The 23185-nt window shown below is 44.6% G+C and overlaps 1 protein-coding gene across 1 annotated transcript in view; it reads left to right on the top strand.

Moving 5' to 3' along the window:
• Nucleotides 1–1554: 1554 nt before the first annotated feature.
• Nucleotides 1555–23185, top strand: part of LOC106569760 (rho GTPase-activating protein 29) — a 69888-nt gene continuing 48257 nt past the window's right edge. The window contains exon 1 of the mRNA XM_082961402.1: nucleotides 1555–2662. Coding sequence (XP_082817528.1) covers nucleotides 2350–2662 — 313 coding nt within the window. The 5' untranslated portion in view covers nucleotides 1555–2349. The remainder of the gene's footprint in view (nucleotides 2663–23185) is intronic.

Below are 23185 nucleotides of genomic sequence, written 5' to 3'. Positions count from 1 at the left end.
CTTATCGTAAGAGTAGGGGTGTTAACCCGGTGTCCTGGCTAAATTCCCAATCTGGCCCTCATACCATCACGGCCACCTAATCTCCCCCAGTTTACAATTGTCTCATTTATCCCCCCTCCTCTCCCCTGTAACTATTCCCCAGGTCGTTGCTGTAAATGAGAATGTGTTCTCAGTCAACTTACCTGGTAAAATAACAGAAAAATAAAATAAAACATGCCACCCATTGAGCATGTTTGGGATGCTCTGGAATGACATGTATGACAGCGTGTTCCAGTTCCCGCCAATATCCAGAAACTTCACACAGCCATTGAAGAGGAGTGGGACAACATTCCACAGGCCACAATCAACAGCCTGATCAACTCTTTGTGAAGGAGATGTGTCGTGCTGCATGGGGCAAATGTTAGTCACACGAGATACTGACTGGTTTTCTGATCCACGCTCCTACCTATTTTTTTTTTTAAGGTATCTGTGACCAACAGATGCATATCTGTATTCCCAGTCATGTGAAATCCATAGATTAAGGCCTAATGCATTTATTTAAATTGACTGATTTCCTTATATGAACTGTAACTCAGAACAATCTTTGAAATTGTTGCATGTTGTGTTTATTTTAGTTCAGTCTAAATGCGTTATTACAGTGTTACTTCATCTATAAGTCTTTGCTAGGTAAAGCCCTGCATTATCTCAGCTGACTGGTGACCATAGCAACACCCACCCATAGCACGCGCTCCAGCAGGTACATTGCACTGGTCATCCCCAAAGCAAACACCTCATTTGGCCGCCTTTCCTTCCAGTTCTCTGCTGCCAATGACTGGAACGAATTGCAAAAATCTCTGAAGCTGGAGTCTTATATCTCCCTCTAACTTTAAGCACCAGCTGTCAGAGCAGCTTACTGATCACTGTACCTGTACACAGCCAATCTGTAAATAGCCCACCCAACTACCTCATCCCCATATTATTACTTACCCTCTTGCTCTTTTGCACCCCAGTATCTCTACTGTCACATCATCATCTGCACATCTATCACTCCAGTGTTAATGCTAAATTGTAATTATTTTCACCTCTATGGCCTATTTAATGTCTACCTCCCTACTCTTCTACATTTGCACACTGTACATAGATTTTTCTATTTTTCTTTTCTATTGTGTTATTGACTGGACATTTGTTTATGTGTAACTCTGTGTTGTTGTTTTTGTCGCACTGCTTTGCTTTATCTTGGCCAGGTCGCAGTTGTAAATGAGAACTTGTTCTCAACTAGCCTACCTGGTTATTAAATAAAATAAAAGTATATATATAAAAATAAAATAAACACACTAATGTTAAAATGTACTAAACCATCATCAGGCAACATTACTACACTCTACATCAAACTTTATTTACAGTGCATTTATCACAACACGTGAATTAGTCGTGATTCACGGACGCGGTGTAAAATATGGCAATTTACTAGACGACAGTAGAAGCAACGAGTGTAGATGAAATATTGTAGGAAGTGTGATGAAGCCAGGAACAAGGAGGCTCCAGCATCACGTGACTGGAGGCAGGAACAGTAAACGGAGATTAAAAGTTGTGAACGCTAAGTGTTGCTAAGTGACTCAAACTAGACACGAAGGAGCTATTCTCCTTCTGAAAGATGTGATTTTATTATTTTTTTCATTTCTTTTTCGGATTGTATAAATAACTTTTAATTTTTATTTATTTATTGAGAATGCCACTGAAGTACACAAGTCAGGTGAGTTTGTTATGTTTCTGATAGCAAGAATACATGCTAGTGGCTAGCGCTCGACTCAAGCTAACGTTAGTTGGGATGCCAGCACGGCAGTGTACAGACAAGACTCCCTGCTTTATCCATTAGTGGTAGCTAGGCGGCTATTATTTCGGGTGTAACGTCAGAGCTAGAAATAGAGGGTTCCCGGTTGATTGTACAGTAGGTGAGGTGGCCTAACATCAATAACAGCACATTTACATTTGTAGCTAACGTTAAAAGTTGTAAAAACATTGTAACAAATGTTTATCAACTCTACACTGTAACTTAACAAGCTAGTAGCTAAGTTAGATATTTAACTCTATGTTACTAATACTTGATAAATTCTTTTCAATATCTCTTAATTTATTTACACACATAACAAACATGAGATATGACAGAAATAAGTTAAATAACATTGCCAGAAAAGTAGCTAGTCAAACAAACAAACGACACAACATCTAGTGTTTTATAGAGCCAACCTGGGACTTAGGGATCGGTCAGGACCACCCACATGGGGGCTAACACCATCCTAGTGGCCTGTAGCATACTCTAGGTAGAGTGTCACCGGTGACAACGGACAGACAGGCACCAGAACCTCTGGGATGATACGGAAGAGCTGCAGTGGTACTGGAGGAGGTGGAGGAGGAGAAGGGAATAATACAAAACACCAACAGAACAAACAGCATCGCTCCAGCTTCACCACCCAGGGCCCGTCTCGCCTCTCCAACATGGGCCGGAGCTCCAGGACCACCAACCCTCTGGGGAGTATAGGGCTTGGCTCCAACAGTTTGGATCTGGGGTCCACCGTGGTAGGAGCGCCTGGGGTAGATCCGGACTATGTGATGCAGTTGGTGAATGACGTACGGAGGTTTTCCGATACGCTGCTCAGCCTTAAAGAAGCCTTCCATTCTGAAGGTGAGTCTGGGTTCACATCCCGAATTGCACCCTATTCAGTGCACTATCTTTGAGTAGAGGTCATGGGGTGATACCAGGAAGGCCTAGTGGTTACTGTACTTGGTGTGTGGCAGGGTGGGTGGTTGGTTGGTTGTGAATTCTTTTTTAGGGTAGATACAATAGGCTACATTATGCTAAGGTTTCTTAGAAGTAACGTGTGTGTGTGTGTGTGTGTCTGTATCTGTGTGTGTGTGTGTGTGTGTCTGTGTGTGTGTGTGTGTGTGTGTGTGTGTGTGTGTGTGTGTGTGTGTGTGTGTGTGTGTGTGTGTGTGTGTGTGTGTGTGTGTGTGTGTGTACACTGTCCTGTTAAAGCAATATAACCAAGGCGAGTGTTAGTCAGATCCAGCCATGTAAAGTGTCAGCTCCAGGAGAGGGCTGACAACGTTGGTGCTGACACAGCCTTAATTTAGTGCTCCCCTCAGTGACTCCACAGCCTTAATTTAGCTCTCCCCTCTGTGACTCCACAGCTACACAGGCTTAATTTAGCTTTCCCCTCTGTGACTCCACAGCTACACAGCCTTAATTTAGCTTTCCCCTCTGCTCTCCCTGTCCGGTCCACTAGGTCAGTGACTCCACATTTCCAGGTCTGGATTACTGTTATGCCCATTCAGGATTGTGTTCAGTAGGTACTAAACAGGAGAAAACATTTCACATTTTGAAGCTAAAGAGGGAGTACTCCAGAACCCCCCCAAAAAGTGTTGTGTTTTCCTCCAGACTGAACATGACCCAGGTATGTAGAGGACTAGGTTGTTGCCATGTCGGTTCAGGGGTCATGTTCAATTCAAATCAAATGTTATTTGTCAAATACACCGAATACAACAGGTGTAGACCTTACAGTGAAATGCTTACTTACAGGTCCTTAACCAACAATGCTTTAAGAAGTTTTAAGAAAAATAAAAAAGTGTTAAGTAAAAAATAGAAAATAAAGTATCTAATGATTGCTGCAGTAAAATAACAGGCGAGGCTATATACAGGGGTACTGGTACAGAGTCAATGTGGAGGTTATATACAGGGGGTACTGGTACAGAGTCAATGTGGAGGCTATATACAGGGGGTACTGGTACAGAGTCAATGTGGAGGTTATATACAGGGTGTTACGGTACAGAGTCAATGTGGAGGCTATATACAGGGGGTACCGGTACAGAGTCAATGTGGAGGCTATATACAGGGGGTACTGGTACAGAGTCAATGTGGAGGCTATATACAGGGGGTACCGGTACAGAGTCAATGTGGAGGCTATATACAGGTGGTACTGGTACAGAGTCAATGTGGAGGCTATATACAGGGGGTACCGGTACAGAGTCAATGTGGAGGCTATATACAGGGGGTACCAGTACAGAGTCAATGTGGAGGTTATATACAGGAGGGTACCAGTACAGAGTCAATGTGTGGGGGCTATATACAGGGGGTACTGGTACAGAGTCAATGTGTGGGGGCACAGGTTAGTCAAGGTAATTGAGGTAATATGTACATGTAGGTAGAGTTAAAGTGACTATGCATAGATAATAAACAGAGAGTAGCAGCAGCGTAAAAGAGGTGTCTGCGTAGCCCTTTGATTAGCTGTTCAGGAGTCTTATGGCTTCGGGGTAGAAGCTGTTAAGAAGCCTTTTGGACCTAGACTTGGCGCTCCGATACCGCTTGCCGTACGATAGCAGAGAGAACAGTCTATGACTTGGGTGACTGGAATCTTTAACGATTTTTTGGGCCTTCCTCTGACACCGCCTGGTATATAGGATCCTGTATGACAGGAAGCTTGGTCCCAGTGATGTACTGGGCCGTACGCACTACCCTGTAGGATAAACACCCATATCTACTGGATGAAATACCACAGTGTGACATCACAGCAGCAAGATATGTGACCTGTTGCCACAAGAAAAGGCCAACCAGTGGACAAACACCATTGTAAATACAACCCATATTTATTATGATTTATTTTCCCTTTTGTACTTTAATTATTTGCACATCATTACAACACTGTATGTAGACATAATATGACATTTGAAATCCTTTGGAACTTTTATGAGTGTTATCTTTACTATTTGTTCACTTTTTATTGTTTATTTCACTTTAGTTTTTTTTATCTACTTCACTTGCTTTGGCAATGTTAAGGTATGTTTCCCATGCCAATAAAGCTCTTTGAATTGAAAGAGAGATTAAGAGAGGCACATGCTGACTCTTGTGTTATTCTGTTCATACTGTGACATGTCACTGGAGTATGGTGTGAAACCTGCAGAAAGCTCTCTCTATAAGACAGGCTTTAACAGGCTCGTGTCAGTCTTTAAAAAAAACAAAAAAAAAACATTTTTGTTGGATAGAGAGGTTAAAGTTTGAGAAGAAAATACTGAAAGAGCAGTGGGCCGGGATTCATGTTGGCCCATTCTGGCAACAGTACAGAGTAGAGTTCGACACATGAGTTAAAATTAATTCCTGTTCTTTCCTCTCAAATTCTTACCCAGTTTTATAACCCGGCAACTTTCTTTTCCTGTCCTGATAAAAATCACTCCGGTCCTGTCCCGTATTCATTTTAACAAGTATAAATCAGAATCCAGAGCCCACTTTAGTCTTTTGGGGGCCCTAAGCGAGATTTGGTCAGGGGCCCTCTATCTGCCAGGGGCCCTAAGCGACTGCTTATGTCCTTTTGGGTTCCTGAGTGGTGCAGTGGTCTAAGGCACTGCATCTCAGTGTAAGAGGCAGTCCCTGGTTTGAATCCAGGCTGTATCACATCCGGCCGTGATTGGGAGTCTACAGTACCTGCCCAGCTGTTAGCTGTTAGCTAGCTACAGTACTTTTCATTGCCTGCCCAGCTGTTAGCTGTTAGCTAGCTACAGTACTTTTCATTGCCTGCCCAGCTGTTAGCTGTTAGCTAGCTACAGTACTTTTCGTTGCCTGCCCAGCTGTTAGCTTTTAGCTAGCTACAGTACTTTTCATTTCCTACCCAGCTGTTAGCTAGCTACAGTACTTTTCATTGCCTGCCCAGCTGTTAGCTGTTAGCTAGCTACAGTACTTTTCATTTCCTGCCCAGCTGTTAGCTGTTAGCTAGCTACAGTACTTTTCATTTCCTGCCCAGCTGATAGCTGTTAGCTAGCTACAGTACTTTTCATTGCCTGCCCAGCTGATAGCTGTTAGCTAGCTACAGTACTTTTCATTTCCTGCCCAGCTCATAGCTGTTAGCTAACTACAGTACTTTTCATTGCCTGCCCAACTGATAGCTGTTAGCTAGCTACAGTACTTTTCATTGCCTCCCCAGCTGTTAGCTAGCTACAGTACTTTTCATTGCCTGCCCAGCTGTTAGCTAGCTACAGTACTTTTCATTTCCTGCCCAGCTGATAGCTGTTAGCTAGCTACAGTACTTTTCATTGCCTGCCCAGCTGTTAGCTAGCTACAGTACTTTTCATTGCCTGCCCAGCTGTTAGTTAGCTACAGTACTTTTCATTGCCGGCCCAGCTGTTAGTTAGCTACAGTACTTTTCATTGCCTGCCCAGCTGTTAGCTAGCTATATTACTTTTCATTGCCTGCCCAGCTGATAAAGGCCTATTATAATCATTTTAATAGTGATTGAAGACAGAATAACGCGTGTTACTGTTGGGAGAAGGCGGGGTGAACATGAAAACATAAAAAAACAATATGTCCATCTAAATCTGCTTATTTACACAAGAAGAAAAGAAAAATAACAAATTCCTGTACTGCCAGTTCCTGTGGACTGTTGATCCTGTCCCTTCCTGTCCTGAACCTCACTCCCGTTCCTGTAGGAATCCTGTTCCTTTGTGACAGCCTCTAGTACAGAGTGCATATGCTCCAGAGGCAGCGGCTTAGACCCCTAGAACCACCCCAGGCCAGGCCACAGGGATCCCCTCACAGTCTTAGCCCAGCTCTTGGACATATCCTACATATTTTGTGATGCATTGCATACAGTGGTTTTCTATTTGAACTATTAGAAAACCACACTTCACAACAGGGTCAGAAGTATGGTTGGGTGGTGTCCAGATTGTCATACCGTCATATAATACCATTCCCGGGGTATACGGTATTACCAGAAGTGCACACAAGGGACGCTATTTTTGACGCACAAAATAATTTAGGCAACAGGGATCTTGATCCAGGAAGGGGGTTGAATATCTCTGCTGTAACCAAGAAGCTTGATCTTGACATCTAGCCACTTAGCTAGCAAGTTAGCAAACCAAATGCAAAGCTGGACCCCTGAGCTGGATATCATTTATTTGGCGCATCTTAGATTTCTTATAGTTATACTTCCCACGGGGGACCAGTACGGGAAAAAAAATGTATGAAATGTATGCATTCACTACTGTAAGTCGCTCTGGATAAGAGCGTCTGCTAAATGACTAAAATGTAAACATTTTTAAATGTACTTAACTTATAGCACGGCCCAAAAAATTATTATAACGTATTTAAAACATTTTTTTCACAGTTTTGAAAATCATACCGTCTGTATTTTTGAAATACCTCGGTATATGGTATAAAGAGGACATCGCCCAAGCCTAGTCAGAAGCCACAGACAATATCCCTCTGTCAATTACAAAACCACACTTTAGTTTATTTGCACAAATTGATAGACAGTTTGTAACAGTACAACAAATAGAAAGACAGTTTGTAACGGTACAACAAATAGAAAGACAGTTTGTAACGGTACAACAAATAGAAAGACAGTTTGTACACAGTCAAATAAAACATCAACAGTATGTACGGGAGGGGAAAAAAGCCTAAAATTGCTTGTCGAGTAACACCCCCCCCCCCCCCCCCCCATTGGTCATTAATCACACAGATTCAGCAGTGTGGACAAACAAACAATAACATAAAAAGTAGACGCTAAAGAGATAAATTAATAGAACATCTAAACAGGAAGTCAAGCTACTGGGGGTGCAGACCTGCGATGGACAGTAGGTGCCTCTTAGATTCTTTTTTTTTTTACACCGAAGGGGATAGTGGTCATGCCTGCATCTGCTCCCCCTCCCTGGCGCTTGAGGGCGCCAAGCTGCCCATCATTATGCACACCTGTCACCATCGTTATGCGCACCAGTGTGTCTTTGGGCTCACCTGGACTCCATTACTTTGTTGATTGCCCCTCCGATATCTGTCTGTTCCTCGGTTTGATCCCCGTGTCAGCACTATTGTCGTTATGTTTCCCCTGTCCAGATGCTGTCCTTGTTTGTTTCATGTCGGTTATTTATTAAATGTTCACTCCCTGTACTTGCTTCTCGTCTCCCAGTGTCTGTCCTTACAGATAGCTTGGCAAAATCAGGTGGGAGAGAGTTCCTGATCATAGGGCCTCTATAGATCATTCAGAATTGAGAATTGGTTTGTTCTTGAATATGGGTGACGTAGCTGTTGTCTGTTTCTTGTTTAGTAGTTATGGAATTCATTTGTGACTGTAAAATAGTTTTTACAACAGGGTCAGAAGCCACAGCCTTTAACATCTGCCCCCAGTGTAGGGGCGTGAGGGAGAAGTAGGGGCCTGAGGGAGAAGTAGGGGCGTGAGGGAGAAGTAGGGGCCTGAGGGAGAAGTAGGTTCTCAATCCATGTCATTGTTTTATTTTTTTTTAAAGTTACTAATTTAGATGTTCTTTTGTGTGTAATTGCACTTTAATTGTGCATCTAGCAAGAAAGGAATGTGTCGGTCTAGCAATGTTTCTGCTGTTAGGCCTGCTACTGTAGAACCTGTCATGACAGAGTTTTCAAAGCAATTGGCACCCAATCGATACAAATATTCATGATATAGCCTACTGTAGTTCTGTCAGGCAAACCTAATTTGCAATTTACATTTATTTGAGAAGGTTATGGGGAAAGTCTTTCTGTCTACCCACAAGATGCCGGTTAACATTAACATCGCTACCTGGCTACGTACGGTAGACAAACGCGCTAACCAAACAGACAGACGGGAAATATTGCTGGAAGTTCATTGGAAGATATTGTGTTGCGTTTTACTTTTTAAGACAATAGTGGCCAACCAGGGATGGGATAATGTCTATTTGGCTTTGATTGGATAGTAGCCGGGAGACACCACACATTCTAGACACCACACGGTCCAGACTCCAGACACCACACAGTCCAGACTCCACACACTCTAGACACCATACGGTCCAGACTCCAGACACCACACGGTCCAGACTCCAGACACCACACGGTCCTGACACCACACGGTCCAGACTCCAGACACCACACGGTCCAGACTCCAGACACCACACGGTCCAGACACCACACACTCTAGACACCAGACACCACACGGTCCAGACTCCAGACACCACACGGTGCAGACTACAGACACCACACGGTCCAGACACCACACACTCTAGACACCAGACACCACACGGTCCAGACTCCAGACACCACACAGTCCAGACACCACACACTCTAGACACCACACGGTCCAGACTCCAGACACCACACAGTCCAGACACCACACACTCTAGACACCAGACACCACACGGTCCAGACTCCAGACACCACACGGTCCAGACTCCAGACACCACACAGTCCAGACACCACACGGTCCAGACTCCAGACACCACACGGTCCAGACACCACACGGTCCAGACTCCAGACACCACACGGTCCAGACTCCAGACACCACACGGTCCAGACACCACACGGTCCAGACTCCAGGCACCACACGGTCCAGACACCACACGGTCCAGACACCACACGGTCCAGACACCAGACACCACACGGTCCAGACTCCAGACACCACACGGTCCAGACTCCAGACACCACACGGTCCAGACTCCAGACACCACACGGTCCAGACACCACACGGTCCAGACTCCAGGCACCACACGGTCCAGACACCACACGGTCCAGACTCCAGGCACCACACAGTCCAGACACCACACGGTCCAAACTATTATGTAAAGAAAGACCCTAACACAGACGGCAAACATTACAGACAGTAAACAGGCAGTCTGTAACACAGATGCAGGCCCAGTGAACCATGATGAGGTAGCAGGCCCAGTAAACCATGATGAGGTAGCAGGCCCAGTAAACCATGATGAGGCAGCAGGCCCAGTAAACCATAGGCAGGAGGTCAGAGACCTGACCGTGTGGTGCCAGGACAACAACCTCTCCCTCAACGTGATCAAGACAAAGGAGATGATTGTGGACTACAGGGAAAGGGGGACCAGGCACGGCCCCATTCTCATCGATGGGGCTGTAGTGGAGCAGGTTGAGAGCTTCAAATTCCTTGGTGTCCACATCAACAACAAACTAGAATGGTCCAAGCACACCAAGACAGTCGTGAAGAGGGCACGACAAAACCTATTCCCCCTCAGGAGACTGAAGATATTTGGCATGGGTCCTCAAATCCTCAAAAGGTTTTACAGCTGCACCATTGAGAGCATCCTAACGGGTTGCATCACTGCCTAGTATGGCAACTGCTCGGCCTCCGACCGCAAGGCACTACAGAGGATAGTGCATACGGCCCAGTACATCACTGGGGCCGAGCTCCCTGCAACACCCAGCATCTCTATACCAGGCGGTGTCAGAGGAAGGCCCTAAAAATTGTCAAAGACTCCAGCCACCCTAGTCATAGACTGTTCTCTTTGCTACCGCACGGCAACCGGTACCGGAGAGCAAAGTATAGGTCCAAGAGGCTTCTAAACATCTTCTACCCCCAAGCCATAAGACTCCTGAACATCCAATCAAATGGCTACCCAGACTATTTGCATTGCCCCCCCCCCCTTCTACATTGCTGTTACTCTCTGTTTATTATCTATGCATAGTCACTTTAATAACTCTACCTACTTGTACATATTACCTTGACTAACTGGTGCCCCTGCACATTGACTCTGTACCGGTACCCCCTGTGTATAGCCTCCACATTGACTCTGTACCGGTACCCCCTGTGTATAGCCTCCACATTGACTCTGTACCGGTACCCCCCTGTATATCCTCCACATTGACTCTGTACCGGTACCCCCTGTGTATAGCCTCCACATTGACTCTGTACCGGTACCCCCTGTGTATAGCCTCCACATTGACTCTGTACCGGTACCCCCTGTGTATAGCCTCCACATTGACTCTGTACCGGTACCCCCTGTATATAGCCTCGCTATTGTTATATTACTGCTGTTCTTTAATTATTTGTTATTTTTAATCTCTTACTTTTTTGTGTATTTTCTTAGAACTGCATAGTTGGTTAAGGGCCTGTAAGTAAGCATTTCACTGTATTCGGTGGCATTGTGACAAATAAAATGTAATTTTAGATGTGATTTAGGCCCAGTAAGCATCTTCTCTCTGGGTAGTAGTCTAGACTGTAAACCACCAGCAGCAGCCTTGTTAGGCTGCGTGTTGCTAAGTTGTCACTACTACAGATTTGCAATACATTTTCTATTTCTAGGATTGACACTGCTGGCGCATGCATAGTCGCACACACACGCGCAGACACACACACACACCCAGACACTGACCCGCAGGAGCGTTGTGCAAAGTAAAACTCATTCTCTCATAGTGGAACAGAAGTCCAACGGCCAGACAGACACTGACCTCTGACCTGAACGCTGAAAGATGGTATTTTTTTGTTCCCCTTCAACAGCACACTCTCCCTGTTAGGCTAAAGGCTCACAAAGGACTAGAGAGCAAATATGCTCCAGACGTTGGAATTGTTTCACCAACGGCTGATACAGTATGTTTGGAGCGAACGGGCTTCAGACCACAAACACCACGATGTTTGCCTTAGCCTTAGACTAAGCCCTGAAGTGCAACTGTAAAAAGAATTGGTGCGAGAAACACACACACACACACACACACACACACACACACACACACACACACACACACACACACACACACTCTCTTTTGCTCTCCTTTTCTACCTGAAATTAAGAAGCAGATAAAGGCAACATAGCATAAGAATCCCTGAAGGAACTAGGTGTCCCAAATAACCCCCCTATTCCCTTTTACAGTACACTACTTTGGACCAGGGTCCATGGGGCTCTGGAAGTATGGAAGGGAATAGGGTTCCATTTGGGACACAAGCCTTTAGAATTCGATTGGAGAAATGCCTTTTCTGCAACTCAATGACTCACTGAGCTAAACTATTATCGTGTGTGTGTGTGTGTGTGTGTCACCACTCAGCACGCTTGACTGTGCGTGGAGATGGACTAGTGTAGAGAGAATAGGCAGGTCAAGACAGGCCAGTTGATTGTATGTTGTTGTAAGCCGGGGGGGGGGGAGAGCCTGAGGCTTCTTCTACTCAACAGCCCTGGCCTGCCCTGGCCTGCCGCAGTATCACTGGCTTCAGATTGGCACAGGCTTTATCACACACACAAAGGGCTCAACAAGACCACAGGCATATGGAAGAAGATTTAGACTACACTATGGGTTTGTCTAATGCTGGATCTGAGATGTGAAATTCCATGGTAATTAGGGCCCTATAAAAATCTGTTAAATTTTTTTCTTAAAATTCCAGTTTCTCTGTTTTGTTTTTCCAGGTTTCTGTTTTTCCCTGTTTTTTTTTTTCTTCAGGTTTTCAAGATCACACTTTTTTAATAGAAAAACAACAAAATTGAGGGAGAGATGGAGCGTGAGAGACAGACAGGCCGATAGGGAGAGGAAGAGACAGGGAGAAACGGAGAGAGAGACAGGGAGGGGGAGAGAGGGAGAGACCGAGGGAGAGAGGAAGAGATGTGAAAGAGAGGGAGAGACAGGGAGAGAGAGACAGGCAGCAGACAGGGAGAGTTGGAGAGAGAGAGAGGAAGAGACTCAGAGAGAGAGGTCATGATCAGGTGAGCTTCTGCATTTTTCAGTATGTTCTTAAAAAAATATAGATTAAGACTTAAATAAACTTGGATTTTTTTGTCAGGGACATATACAGAACACTACCCTCTACAACATAACCTTCACTATGTCACCAGGACATATACAGGATACTACCCTCCACAACATAACCTTCACTATGTCACCAGGACATATACAGGATACTACCCTCTGCAACATAACCTTCACTATGTCACCAGGACATATACAGGATACTACCCTCCACAACACTATGTCACCAGGACATATACAGGATACTACCCTCTACAACATAACCTTCACTATGTCACCAGGACATATACAGGATACTACCCTCCACAACATAACCTTCACTATGTCACCAGGACATATACAGGATACTACCCTCTACAACGTAACCTTCACTATGTCACCAGGACATATACAGGATACTACCCTCTACAACATAACCTTCACTATGTCACCAGGACATATACAGGATACTACCCTCTACAACGTAACCTTCACTATGTCACCAGGACATATACAGGATACTACCCTCTACAACATAACCTTCACTCCAAATCAAAACTCAAAACCTACAACCTGATTTTGGACGGAATTATGAAATCACCTGATGCCGCTGTTCAGAGGTAATTAAATACAGAACCCTATGTATGTAAAGAATGATAAGACAAGAAAAGATCACAAAATGAACCTCCTTATTTAAAACCATGAGACACTTTTTTCTGACTATTATAAAAATGGGAACATCAGCAACCTCATCTTCCACACAAACCATCCCCTGGCACAGTGCTATATTAACCAGACCATCCCCTGGCACAGTGCTATATTAACCAGACCATCCCCTGGTACAGTGCTATATTAACCAGACCATCCCCTGGCACAGTGCTATATTAACCAGACCATCCCCTGGCACAGTGCTATATTAACCAGACCATCCCCTGGCACAGTGCTATATTAACCAGACCATCCCCTGGCACAGTGCTATATTAACCAGACCATCCCCTGGCACAGTGCTATATTAACCAGACCATCCCCTGGTACAGTGCTATATTAACCAGACCATCCCCTGGCACAGTGCTATATTAACCAGACCATCCCCTGGTACAGTGCTATATTAACCAGACCATCCCCTGGCACAGTGCTATATTAACCAGACCAACCCCTGGTACAGTGCTATATTAACCAGACCACCCCCTGGTACAGTGCTATATTAACCAGACCATCCCCTGGCACAGTGCTATATTAACCAGACCATCCCCTGGCACAGTGCTATATTAACCAGACCATCCCCTGGTACAGTGCTATATTAACCAGACCATCCCCTGGCACAGTGTTATATTAACCAGACCATCCCCTGGCACAGTGCTATATTAACCAGACCATCCCCTGGTACAGTGCTATATTAACCAGACCATCCCCTGGTACAGTGCTATATTAACCAGACCATCCCCTGGCACAGTGCTATATTAACCAGACCATCCCCTGGCACAGTGCTATATTAACCAGACCATCCCCTGGTACAGTGCTATATTAACCAGACCATCCCCTGGTACAGTGCTATATTAACCAGACCATCCCCTGGTACAGTGCTATATTAACCAGACCATCCCCTGGTACAGTGCTATATTAACCAGACCATCCCCTGGCACAGTGCTATATTAACCAGACCATCCCCTGGCACAGTGCTATATTAACCAGACCATCCCCTGGCATGGCACAGTGCTATATTAACCAGACCATCCCCTGGCATGGCACAGTGCTATATTAATCAGACCATCCCCTGGCATGGCACAGTGCTATATTAACCAAACCATCCCCTGGCATGGCACAGTGCTATATTAGCCAAACCATCCCCTGGCATGACACAGTGCTATATTAACCAGACCATCCCCTGGCACAGTGCTATATTAACCAAACCATCCCCTGGCATGGCACAGTGCTATATTAGCCAAACCATCCCCTGGCACAGTGGTATATTAACCAGACCATCCCCTGGCATGACACAGTGCTATATTAGCACACTACCCCTCTGTTAACCTCTCTGGGGTATGTGGGACGTCCCACCTGCGGGACACACTCGCCAACAGCCAGTGAAATAGCAGGGCGCCAAATTCAAAACAACAAAAATCTCATAATTCAAATTTCCCAAACATATAACTATTATATCCCATTTTAAAGATACACTTCTCGTTAACCCAACCACAGTGTCCGATTTCAAAAAGGCTTTACGGCGAAAGCATAAAATTTGATTATTTTACATTTACATCATTTAGCAGACGCTCTTATCCAGAGCAACTTACAAATTATGTTAGGACAGCGCCTAGACAAGAAAAACCACACAGACATTTTCCAAGCAAGGAGAGGCGTCACAAAAACCAGAAATACAGCTAAAATGAATCACTAACCTTTGATGATCCTCATCAGATGGCACTCATAGGACTTCATGTTACACAATACATGTATGTTTTGCTCAATAAAGTTCACATTTATATCCAAAAACCCGATTTTACATTTGCGTGTAATGTTCAGAAATGTTTTGACTCCCAAAACTTCAGGTGAATGAGCACATCAATTTACAGAAATACTCAGCATAAATGTTGATAAAATATACAACTGTTATTCAAAGAATTATAGATTCACTTCTCCTTAATGCAACCGCTGTGTCAGATTTCAAAAAAGCTTTACGGCGAAAGCAAACTTTGCAATAATCTGAGTACAGCGCTCAGACATCAAAACAAGCATTACAGATACCCGCCATTTTGGAGTCAACAGAAGTCACAAATAACATTATAAATATTCACTTACCTTTGATGATGTTCATCGGAATGCACTCCCAGGAATCCCAGTTCCACAATAAATGTTTGTTTTGTTCGATAAAGTTCATCTTTATGTCCAAATACCTCCATTTTGTTCGCGCGTTCAGTCGAGTAATCCAAATGCACTGTGCTCGCGCAGTAAGTTCAGACGAAAAGTCAAAAAAGTTATATTACAGTTCGTAGAAACATGTCAAACGATGTATAGAATCAATCTTTAGGATGTTTTTATCATAAAACTTCCGTAATATTCCAACCGGACAATTCCTTTGTCTTCAGAAATGAAAAGGAACACACCTAACTCTCACGGGAGTGCGTGCAATTGAGCTCATGTCATTCTCTCAGTCATCTGATTCCAAGCGCTCTTATTCTCTCCCCATTCACAGTAGAAGCATGAAACAACGTTTTAAAGACTGATGACATCTAGTGGAAGCCTTAGGAAGTGCAAAATGACCACACAGACACTGTATATTAGATAGGCAATCACTTGAAAAACTACAAACCTCAGATTTCCACACTTCCTGGTTGGATTTTTTTCTCAGGTTTTTGCCTGCCATATGAGTTCTGTTATACTCACAGACATCATTCAAACAGTTTTAGAAACGTCAGAGTGTTTTCTATCCAAATCTACTAATAATATGCATATCCTACCTTCTGGGCCTGAGTAGCAGGCAGTTTACTACAGGCACGCTTTACATCCGGACGTCAAAATACTGCACCCTACCCAAGAGAGTTAAGAGAGGGAGGTGTTAACGAGGGGTGGAAACTCAGGATACTAGACAACAAGGACGCTCAGCTAATATAAATCTCTATAAGTCTAGACAGTAATGGTACAGGGCAACCCCAAACAGTTTCAGCTGGACTTCCACCTAATCAAAGAATTAGCTCAGCAGGAGAAGCTTTCCCTTGAGAAAGATACCCCCACCCCGAGCGGGTCAGACCAGACCTCTTCATTATATAACCCCACAGACCAGCAACCCCAAGACCTCTTCATTATATAACCCCACAGACGAGCCACCCCAAGACCTCTTCATTATATAACCCCACAGACGAGCAACCCCAAGACCTCTTCATTATATAACCCCACAGACAAGCAACCCCAAGCGGAAAGCCAACCTCCCAGCACAGAGTACTACCCCCTCATTGAAATGAAGGATACATTTACCCAGCTGGAGGTAAGGCAGGTGGAGCTGGAACAGCAGGTGATTACACTCCAGTCAGCACAGATCCAGACAACAGTCCAGCACAACAACACCCCCTTAACCAGACCCGGAGAGCTGGAGGTGGAGAGAGACATATCTGCACTCTGGACTGTGGTGAGACAACTTCAACAATATAAAAAGTAAGAGAAGAACAGAACACTAGAGGAGAGGATCAGACTGCTGGAGGAGAGGGTGAGGGGGATGGAGGAGAGGATCAGACTGCTGGAGGAGAGGGTGAGGGGGATGGAGGAGAGGATCAGACTGCTGGAGGAGAGGGTGAGGGGGATGGAGGAGAGGATCAGACTGCTGGAGGAGAGGGTGAGGGGGGATGGAGGAGAGGGTGAGGGGGGATGGAGGAGAGGGTGAGGGGGATGGAGGAGAGGGAGAGGATCAGACTGCTGGAGGAGAGGGTGAGGGGGATGCCGTGTGACAGAGAACAACCCACGAGAGGTGACCACCCCCGCAGAGAAGCCAGCAGAACAGCCCACCTCAGCTCACAACAAAAGTGACGACACCACAGCAGAACAGTCCACCCCAGACCCTGACCATAGCGTCGACATCATAGCAGAACAGACAAATGAAGAACCCCAAGCCCAGTTGAAATATATACAAGAAAAAAAATGTTTTCCCAAACACAGTGTGTCTAAACTCTGGTGTCCCTAGACCCAGCGCAACCTAGACCCAGCGCAACCTAGACCCAGCGCACCCTAGACCCAGCGCACCCTAGACCCAGCGCACCCTAGACCCAGCGCAACCTAGACCCAGCGCAACCTAGACCCAGCGCAACCTAGACCCAGCGCAACCTAGACCCAGCGCAACCTAGACCCAGCGCACCCTAGACCCAGCGCACCCTAGACTCAGCGCACCCTAGACCCAGCGCACCCTAAATGTCCTACTGAAAAAGAAGGAACAGCTCGTCAGAAATCAGCTCAATATAATTGAAGAATCCATAGAATCTAACCACTTCTGGGAAAATTGGGAAACACTGAACAAACAACAACATGAAGAGTTATCTATCCAAAATGGAGATGTGTGGATAAACCACTTATCCAATCTTTTTGACCCTATAACAAGAATCAAACAGCAAAAACATATACATGATCAAATACAAATCTTAGAATCAACTATAAAAGATTACCAGAACCCACTGGATTCTCCAATTACATTGAATGAACTACAGGACAAAATACAAACCCTCCAACCCAAAAAGGACTGTGGTTTTGATGGTATCCTTAATGAAATGATAAAATATACAGACAACAAATTCCAATTGGCTATGCTTCAACTCTTTAACATCATCCTTAGTTCTGGCTTCTTCCCCAATATTTGGAACCAAGGACTGATCACCCCAATCCACAAAGGTAGAGACAAATTTGACCCCAATAACTACCGTGGGATATGCGTCAACAGCAACCTTAGGAAAATCCTCTGCATTATCATTAACAGCAGACTCGTACATTTCCTCAGTGAAAACAATGTACTGAGCCAATGTCAAATTGGCTTTTTACCAAATTATCGTACGACAGACCACATTTTCACCCTAATTGACAAACAAACCAAAACAAAGGCATAGTCTTCTCATGCGTTGTTGATTTCAAAAAAGCTTTCGACTCAATTTGGCATGAGGGTCTGCTATACAAATTGATGGAAAGTGTTGTTGGGGGAAAAACATACGACATTATAAAATCCATGTACACAAACAACAAGTGTGCGGTTAAAACAGGCAAAAAACACACATTTCTTGCCACAGGGCTGTGGGGTGAGACAGGCTCTGTTCACAAACACACCCCACAGAGCCCCAGGACAGCAACACAATTAGACCCAACCAAATCATGAGAAAACAAAAAGATAATTACTTGACACATTGGAAAGAATTAACAAAAAAACAGCAAACTGGAATGCTATTTGGCCCTAAACAGAGAATACACAGTGGCAGAATACATGACCACTGTGACTGACCCAAAAAAAGGAAAGCTTTGACTATGTACACACTCAGTGAGCATAGCCTTGCTATTGAGAGAGGGCGCTGTAGGCAGACCTGGCTCTCAAGAGAAGACAGGCTATGTGCACACTGCCCACAAAATGAGGTGTAAACTGAGCTGCACTTCCTAACCTCCTGCCCAATGTATGACAATATTAGAGGCACATATTTCCCTCAGATTACACAGATCCACAAAGAATTAGAAAACAAACCCGATTTTGATAAACTTCCATATCTACTGGGTGAAATACCACAATGTGTCATCACAGCAGCAAGATTTGGGACCGGTTGCCACAAGAAAAGATCAACCAGTGAAGAACAAACACCATTGTAAATACAACACATATTTGTGTTCATTTATTTTCACTTTTGTACTTTAACCATTTGCACATCGTTACAACACTGTATATATACATAATATGACATTTGTAACGTCTTTATTCTTTTGGAACTTATGTGAGTGTAATGTTTACTGTTGAATTTTTATTGTTTATTTCACTTTTGTTTATTATCTACTTCACTTGCTTTGGCAATGTTAACATATGTTTCCCATGCCAATAAAGCCCCTTGAATTGAATTGAATTGAGAGAGAGAGACAGGCAGATATGGAGAGACAGAGACAGAGAAACAGGGAGGGAGAGAGACAGGGAGGGAGAGAGACAGGGAGGGAGAGAGACAGGGAGAGAGAGATGGGCAGACAGGGAGAGACGGAGAGAATGACTGTTCATTTTTGTTTATTTCACTTGTTTATTATCTATTTCACTTGTTTTGGCAAAGTAAACATGTTTCCCATGGCAATAAAGCCCTTCAATTGAAATTTAATTGACAGGGAGACAGGGATAGAGAGAGAGAGAGACAGGGATAGAGAGAGAGAGAGACAGGGATAGAGAGAGAGAGACAGGGATAGAGAGAGAGAGACAGGAAGAGAGACACAGGGATAGAGGGATAGAGGGAGAGAGAGAGAGAGAGAGACGGGATAAATCCTAAACAACATTCTAGGTCTACCTTTAGGCTTACTAGTTACTTCTGTGAAGCTGTATTATCCTCCCTCCTCATGAGGGACAGAAATTAGAAAATATCTTAAAGATATGTTGAATGACAAGACACTAGGCAATATTTATTAAACTTACAGAGGGAAAATAATGAAATGAAATCTAAATGTTATGATATTAGTCGACTAATAGCAGAGAATGTTTGACCAGAAATCAAGCCTTTTTGCTTATTTCTAATTTTAGGAAAAATGTATATGTAACTTAATATAAAAAAATATATATACTTTTCATTTTACACCTAATGGGAGGGGTGCCTATGAACTTCAGATGTTGTTGGTTGATGGGTCCTTTTACATGGAACTTTAATACCCCTTTATGTTAAATGACACACCATGAAAGGCATAACTCAAGGTCATTTATAGTCTAGTTATGAGTTCATTATAACATTGCAAAATCAATCATTTTTTTCTCAGAAAGTCAAGAGGTTTTTCCTCTTAGTCAGCAAAGCAATAATAGTCCAGCCAATTCAGGGATGGAATTGCATTCCTATAGAGACATGAGCAAACCTCAACTCTGGTTAACATCGAGACTACTCCCTTCGAAGAGGAGGGGTGTGTGTCGGGTACGTTGAGCAGAGGATCAAGTTGAGAGGCATGGCCTAGTCTGGGGGTAAACAAACCAAATATTGAATTGCATTCCTGTGGACGGAGGACTTCCATGTCCAATTGTACAGGAATGTAACTGGAATCGACCTCAACTCTGGTCAGGGTTTAGCCTAGCAGGCAGGGGTGTGGGGGGGGGGGGGGGGGTATCACCAAGGATCTGGGGATAAACAAACATTGGACAGACTGAGCGGGAAGCATGGCTGGCTTGGGGGTCAGATATCTCACTCGACACCAGCAAGGACACACACACACACACACAGAACCGAAAGACAAGGGGCCCTCGGTTGTGTCAGCAGGGGGTCTTCCTCTAAACAATATGGTGTAGAGACCAGCCCGGAGAGTTATAGTGACTAGTCCAGGGAATTATAGTGACTAGCCCAGATAGAGTTATAGTGACTAGTCCAGGGAATTATAGTGACTAGTCCAGATAGAGTTGTAGTGACTAGTCCAGGGAGTTGTAGTGACTAGTCCAGGGAGTTATAGTGACCAGTCCAAGAAACTACAGTGACTAGTCCAGGGAATTGTAGTGACTTGTCCAGAGAGATATAGTGACTAGTCCAACAAACTACAGTGACTAGTCCAGGGAGGTGTAGTGACTAGTCCATTGGGCTGTAGTGACTAGTCCAGGGAGTTGTAGTGACTAGTCCAGGGAGTTGTAGTGACTAGTCCAGGGAGTTGTAGTGACTAGTCCAGGGAGTTGTAGTGACTAGTCCAGGGAGTTGTAGTGACTAGTCCAGGGAGTTGTAGTGACTAGTCCATTGGGCTGTAGTGACTAGTCCAGGGAGTTGTAGTGACTAGTCCAGGGAGTTGTAGTGACTAGTCCGGGAGTTGTAGTGACTAGTCCATTGGGCTGTAGTGACTAGTCCAGGGAGTGGACTAGTCCAGGGAGTTGTAGTGACTAGTCCAGGGAGTTGTAGTGACTAGTCCAGGGAGTTGTAGTGACTAGTCCAGGGAGTTGTATTGACTAGTCCAGGGAGTTGTATTGACTAGTCCAGGGAGTTGTATTGACTAGTCCAGGGAGTTGTATTGACTAGTCCAGGGAGTTGTAGTGACTAGTCCAGGGAGGTGTAGTGACTAGCCCAGGGAGTTGTAGTGACTAGTCCAGGGAGATGTAGTGACTAGTCCAGGGAGTTAAAGTGACTAGTCCAGAGAGTTATAGTGACTAGTTCAAGAAACTACAGTGACTAGTCCAGGGAATTGTAGTGACTAGTCCAGAGAGTTATAGTGACTAGTCCAAGAAACTACAGTGACTAGTCCAGGGAATTGTAGTGACTAGTCCAGAGAGATATAGTGACTAGTCCAACAAACTACAGTGACTAGTCCAGGGAGGTGTAGTGACTAGTCCATTGGGCTGTAGTGACTAGTCCAGGGAGTTGTAGTGACTAGTCCATTGGGCTGTAGTGACTAGTCCAGGGAGTTGTAGTGACTAGTCCAGGGAGTTATAGTGACTAGTCCAGGGAGTTGTAGTGACTAGTCCAGGGAGTTGTAGTGACTAGTCCAGGGAGTTGTAGTGACTAGTCCAGGGAGTTGTATTGACTAGTCCAGGGAGTTGTAGTGACTAGTCCAGGGAGTTGCAGTGACTAGTCCAGGGAGTTGCAGTGACCAGCCCAGCCAAGGAGGGTGGGTGGGTGGAGGGTCAGCCAGTTTGTTATGTTTAAAGGTTTAGCCTTGCCAATTATCTCCCTTTCTTCCTTTAAATGGAACAGTAGAGCTGAGGGAGGAGAAGGGGAGGACGAGAAAGAGGAAGAATAGGAGGAGGAGGAGGAGGGTAGATTAGGCATAATTTTGTTTGACTAGAGGATGTTTCTCGGAAGACTTGTTTCTCTCAGCTGTACTCTTCTCGTGCGGAGTGCTAGCCTGTAAGATTCATCATGTTTCTGTGCTGGAAGTTTCACCATAAACTAGCAGCACTGTGTTTAAAAGCCCACCCGTTTCTGCATGCTGTGTTACTGATACTAAGGTGTGTCATGATGTCTGTAATGAACTGTTATTCAGGTTCATGAGTTCACTTCAACCACTTACACCTAAAATACTGAACATTTCCTCTGTATATGGGTGGATACCGTGTGTGTGTGTGTGTGTGTGTGTGTGTGTGTGTGTGTGTGTGTGTGTGTGTGTGTATGTGTGAGAGAGGGGAGGGAGGTAGTTTTCACTCCCCCTGTAATTCCCTTGCCTTTCCAATACATTCCGTCTCTTCTCCTCATCCTCCTAGTGCAGTGTGTCTGCAGAGGGCTAGGTAGAAAAACAAACCACTCTGGTGTTTCATATCGTCAGTCAGTCCTCGGTGAGACATGAACTCACCTACTGTCTAGTGCCAAGCCCAATCCCTAGACCCACAACAGATTACTATAGAACTAGGCTACTACTGATTACTCATCTTGCCAAGCCATAGGGTTGCGTCCCAAATGGCCACCCTATTCCCTACATAGTGCACTACTTTTGATGAGATCCCTATAGGTAATAGGGTCTCTTTTTTGAACACAGCCCAAGACCCACTACTGATTACTGCGCATAGAGACAAGAAAACATCCCCTCCCGTTTCAGCTGTTTCTGCCCACTGTGTAGCTGTCAACAACCCTGTCAGAATTCAGGGGAGATCCATCAAGACGGTTTGTAGTGAAAGGATAACACAGGGGAGATCCATCAAACTGTTCATATTGAAAGGATAACACAGGGGAGATCCATCAAACTGTTCATATTGAAAGGATAACACAGGGGAGATCCATCAAACTGTTCATAGTGACAGGATAACACGGGAGATCCATCAAACTGTTCATATTGAAAGGATAACACAGGGGAGATCCATCAAACTGTTCATAGTGACAGGATAACACAGGGGAGATCCGTCAAACTGTTCATAGTGAAAGGATAACACGGGAAATCCATCAAACTGTTCATATTGAAAGGATAACACAGGGGAGATCCATCAAACTGTTCATAGTGAAAGGATAACACAGGGGAGATCCATCAAACTGTTCATATTGAAAGGATAACACAGGGGAGATCCATCAAACTGTTCATAGTGAAAGGATAACTCAGGGGAGATCCATCAAACTGTTCATAGTGACAGGATAACACAGG

The sequence above is a fragment of the Salmo salar genome, chromosome 14 (assembly GCF_965601325.2).
Source record: "Salmo salar chromosome 14, fSalSal1, whole genome shotgun sequence".
Taxonomy (NCBI): domain Eukaryota; kingdom Metazoa; phylum Chordata; class Actinopteri; order Salmoniformes; family Salmonidae; genus Salmo; species Salmo salar.
This window is presented reverse-complemented; position numbering and strand designations above follow the sequence as displayed.